Consider the following 4,437-nt stretch of genomic DNA (forward strand, 5'->3'; position numbering starts at 1 on the left):
TGCTGCTGGTGTTGTTGTTTTTTGAAGCCTTGGTGGGGAGGTGATGCCTCTTCTGGGGCTACCTAAAAACAGAGGCTGGGCAAAATTAAGAGGGTAAAAAAGCAGTTATGTTTATTGAGGGGTCTTTGGGTACACTTTGGGCAAACAAAGCCCCCCAGGTCCTTGTGCCTCTCCCTAATATAAACATATTAATAATACTTGGTGTCTAGGGTGAGGAAAGGGAGGTGGTGGAGTCCCCATCCCTGGGTGTGTTTAACAAAGCCTGGATGTGGCATGGGGTGCTGGGGTTGAGTTGAGCTGTTGGGGCTGGGTTGGACTCGATGATCTTGAAGGTCTCTTCCAACCCAGTGATTCTGTGAGTTCTGTGAAAGAATGCTCTCCTTGTTCCTTTAATTATCACAAATCACCTGGAACTTAAACTTGAAATTGGGTGGATTTGCAAGCGGCACAGACCCCCTCCTATGAGGCTGTTTTGGGGTTTTCCCTGAATTCCTGAAAGGGATTTCTGTCTTTTATGACCCTTGAGGGATGTGTCCCCTTGAAGGGGGATGTTTCCCTAAAGCCTGGGTGTTCCTTGCATTGCAGCTGCCATGGCCTCTGCTGTGCCCCACGAGGAGGAGGTTGCCCAGAGCTCCCTGGAAAAGGAGGAGGTTGCCCAGAGCTCCCTGGAGAAGGAGGAGGTTGCCCAGAGCTCCCTGGAGAAGGAGGAGGTTGCCCAGAGCTCCCTGGAGAAGGAGGAGGAGGAGCAGGAGGTTGGTGCTCCCTGTGGGATGTGGAGTGGCAGCTCTGGGGTGCAGAGTGAGGAGGTGGCCCTGCTGTGGCTGAGGGGAGCTGAGCCCCCAACAATGGGGGTTTCCTCTGCTCAGGCTGTGCCCTGCAGCTTCTGGGAGACAACACAGACAAAGATGTGGGCCTGAAGTCCCTGTAGCCTCTTAGGCTCAGCAAAATTAGCTGGTTCTGGGCTGGGAAGGATGTTTCTCTAACCCAGGATCCTGGCTCCATGGAAAGACTGCAGTGTTTCAGCCTCCCTGAGACCTGCTGCTCTTGCTCTGCTCCTGTGACCAAGTCTGTCAGCTTAAAACCAACTCAGTCCTGCCTGGTGGAGCTTTTCTTGGAATATTGCCTTGTCAAATAACCATTCCAGGTGAACTGGAGATGGGTACATGGCAGAAGGACTGAGGTTGCCCCAAACTTGGTTGTTCTTTGCGCTCGAGGCAAACTTTCCTGAGGTGGTCAATCATTCATGCCAAATCTCCCCAGCTCATGTCACGACTGAATTATGGATTTAATTAGATGTGTGAGCAAGGCAAGAGTTTCTCCCTCAGCCAGGCCAGGTGATTTGGTGACAATTCCTCCCAAAGAGGGAATTTCAGGGCAGAACTCCTCAGGGCCACGTTTGGAGCTTCATGGCTGCACTTTTCTTTGCTCTTCCAGGCTGCAGTGCAGGAGATGGCCAATCTGAGCCTGGTGAGCTCTGCCTGTGAGGTGGTTTCTGCAGCTGATCCCTCCAGCAAGGAGAGCCACCCCTGCCTGAGCTCTGTGTGTGATGCTGCAGAGAAGGGAGCGCAGAATGTGACCCAGGCCATGGCCAGCTGTGTGCAGCCCCACGGTAAATCCCTGGGGAAGGGCAGGCCCTGCCTGGGATGGGCTCTCTGGGCTCCTTCCGCACCTGGGAGGAGTCCTGGGGTGGGGAAATGCACCTCCCCATTGCCATAGTGCAAGGACAACCCATGGCTTGTAAATCAGGCTAAAGCTGGGCCCTGATCCCAGCAGTGTGAGGGAGAGTCAGGGATTGACTCTGATGCTGGTTTTCCTAAAACTGATTTTTGCAGGGTGGAACTTGAGGTGAAGCTGCAGAAAACCAAATTTTGACACTTTTTTTGGTTCTCTCCTCAGTCACTGCAGTGAGTGAATATGCTGCCAAGGGTTTGGATGAACTGGGGGAGAAGATGCCACTCCTTCCAAAGCCAGCGGAACAGGTAAGAGTTATTCTCTGCTGTCCCTGGCAGGCAGAGGGGCTTGGTTCTTGTGGGATTTCTAAGCTAGGACCCTTCTCCCCCAGGGAGGAGGAGGAGAATCAGGATCAATCCTCCCAGGAGGAGGAGGAGGCAGGGCCAGCAGGAGCTGAGCACCTGGAAACCTCCAGCACCCCCAGGTAAAGGATAAAACAATAATGGCATGAAACCCGCAGTAAGTGGAAAGTGGAAAGAAGATGTAGGCTCCCACACCTGAGTAAACACTGAACTGACACCGTGCTATTTGCCCTCTTGGTGCAGTTCAGAATTTCAGTGAGAGACACAACCCACTCCATCACCTGCCATTCCCCCTGTTCCCCACATTCTCTCTGGCACAAAGGAGCTGCTGTCATCCAGAGGGGCTGAGGTGAAGGAGGCTGTGAGCAGCAGAGTGCTGGATGTCACCAGGGACACCCTGCAGGGCAGCGAGGGGACAGCCACACCTGCAGTGACCGGTCTGGGGCCTGCAGTGGCACAGATGGGTGTCCTTGGAGCAGGGGCTGTGCTGGGGACAGCAGAAGGTGGCTCTCTCCCCACTGGAAATGAGGAGCTAGGTAAGCCCAGCTGGCTCGGACTCTCTGTCTGAGACACAAGCTTTTGTTATTGTTCTTGCTTTTCTATTCTTAGCCACCCTTCTGATGAAATCCTTTCTTCTATTCTTTTAGCATAGTTTTAATGTAATATATATCATAAAATAATAAATCAAGCCTTCTGAAACATGGAGTCAGATCCTCATCTCTTCCCTCATCCTGGGACCCCTGTGAACACCGTCACAGCTGGACTGTGATTGGCCATTAATTACAAACAACCACATGAGACCAATCACAGATCCACCTGTTGCATTCCACAGCAGCAGATAATCATTGTTTACATTTCATTTCTGAGACCTCTCAGCTTCTCAGGAGAAAAAAGTCCTAGCAAAAGGATTTTTCATAAAATATGTCTGTGACATCTCACCATGGCAGGGACACCTTCCACTGTCCCAGGCTGCTCCAAGCCCTGTCTAGCCTGTCCTTGGACACTTCAGGGATCCAGGGGCAGCCCCAGCTGCTCTGTGCCTCACTGGAGGGTGCCTGGCTGCTAGTCTGGGGTGTGCTGAGCCTGTTGCTGTGCCCCTGTGACCCTGGCACTGTGTCCCCAGCCCAGCTGGCAGTGTGTGAGGAGGGCACGGCAGCTCTGCCCCTGGAGCAGCAGTGGCGGCACGGACGGTACTTTGTGTACCCGACCTCTCTCCCTGAGGATCTGCGTCTCTTGGCACAGCTGCGCTCCACAGCCAGGATCCAGCAGCTCTGGCAGGGCATGCAGGGGGCCCTGGCACAGCTCCACGGCATCATCGAGCTGGTAGGTGAAGCCCAGCCCTGGGAGGAGGGCACCAAAGCCCTGGTGTTGTCTCAGCTCATTGCTGTGCTGAGGAGCTTTGCAGTTCCCCAGCTGAGCTGTCTGTCCTGGCTCTCTGCTCTTCCCCTGCCACAGGTTGAGGCGTTCAAGCAAGAATTTAATCAAAAACTTCAGGAGGGGCAGGAGAAACTACACCAGATGAGGCTGGACTGGAGTAGGAAGTATCTCAAAGAGAGTGGAGCTGAAAGCCCTGCAGAGCCTGAGGTACCTCCTGGGGAGGGAGGCCAAGGGCTCTGGGCATCCCCTGGATTTCTGAGTGACTTATTCCTGATGGTGTCCTGCCTTCCCCCCCAGGAGATGGAGCGTCTGACACTGCTGATGGCCTGCAGGATCAGCCAGCAGCTGCAGCTCTCCTGCTCGGGGGTGGTGGCTGCCGTGCAGGACCTTCCCTGCAGCCTGCAGGACAAGCTGCAGCAGGCTCTGCATGCCATCAGGGAGCTGCATGCTGCTTTCTCAGAGGCACACTCCTTCCAGGACTTGTCCAGCAGTGTCCTGACCCAGAGCCAGAGGGAGCTGGCTGTGATCCCGGAGTACATGGAGGAGCTGCTGGATTACCTGAAGAACAACACTCCTCTGTCCTGGCTAGTGGGACCCTTCTCCCCCAGGGAGGAGGAGGAGGAGGATGAATCCTCCCAGGAGGAGGAACAGGATCAGTCCTCCCAGGAGGAGGAGGAGGCAGGGGCAGCAGGAGCTGGGCACCTGGAAACCTCCAGCAACCCCATGTAAAGGATAAAACATTAATGGCTGTTGGTGTTAAACCCTCAGTAAGTGGAAAGTGTAAAGAATTGTCTTCCAAAAAGCTGCTTGTACTGGGTGATAACTGCTTAAAATAAAACTGCTGCATACAAAACCCTGTCTCTGGTCTCTCTGGGACAAAGACTGGGAGGATTGCTCAGTGGGTGTGAGCTGTGCTCTTCCACTTCTTCCTTGCTGGAATTCCACTCGGGGATGGAGGAAGAGCAGTGAGCTGTACAGGAAGGATCACAGCACTGATCCTGTTCTGGGTGAGCACTGGTGAGTGCTG

The 4,437-nt window shown here is 54.1% G+C and overlaps 1 protein-coding gene across 1 annotated transcript; it reads left to right on the top strand.

The window, feature by feature from the left end:
• The first annotated feature begins 590 nt into the window (after positions 1–590).
• On the top strand, positions 591–4,139 carry LOC115912105 (perilipin-3-like). The gene is made up of 7 exons (XM_030963488.1): positions 591–653; positions 1,435–1,609; positions 1,897–1,979; positions 2,338–2,569; positions 3,157–3,356; positions 3,489–3,617; positions 3,708–4,139. Exons 1-7 carry the CDS (start codon positions 591–593, stop codon positions 4,137–4,139), a joined length of 1,314 nt encoding a protein of 437 aa, XP_030819348.1.
• Positions 4,140–4,437: the final 298 nt, after the last annotated feature.

The sequence above is a fragment of the Camarhynchus parvulus genome, chromosome 20, assembly GCF_901933205.1.
Source record: "Camarhynchus parvulus chromosome 20, STF_HiC, whole genome shotgun sequence".
NCBI lineage: Eukaryota > Metazoa > Chordata > Aves > Passeriformes > Thraupidae > Camarhynchus > Camarhynchus parvulus.

Excerpts from the sequence above, each read along its gene's own strand:
- LOC115912105 (XM_030963488.1), top strand. The coding sequence starts at position 591 with ATGGCCTCTGCTGTGCCCCACGAGGAGGAGGTTGCCCAGAGCTCCCTG. Across the intron at positions 654-1,434 it reads CCCTGGAAAAGGAGGAGGTT|GCTGCAGTGCAGGAGATGGC; the intron begins GCCCAGAGCTCC and ends TTGCTCTTCCAG. Across the intron at positions 3,618-3,707 it reads AAAGCCCTGCAGAGCCTGAG|GAGATGGAGCGTCTGACACT; the intron begins GTACCTCCTGGG and ends CTTCCCCCCCAG.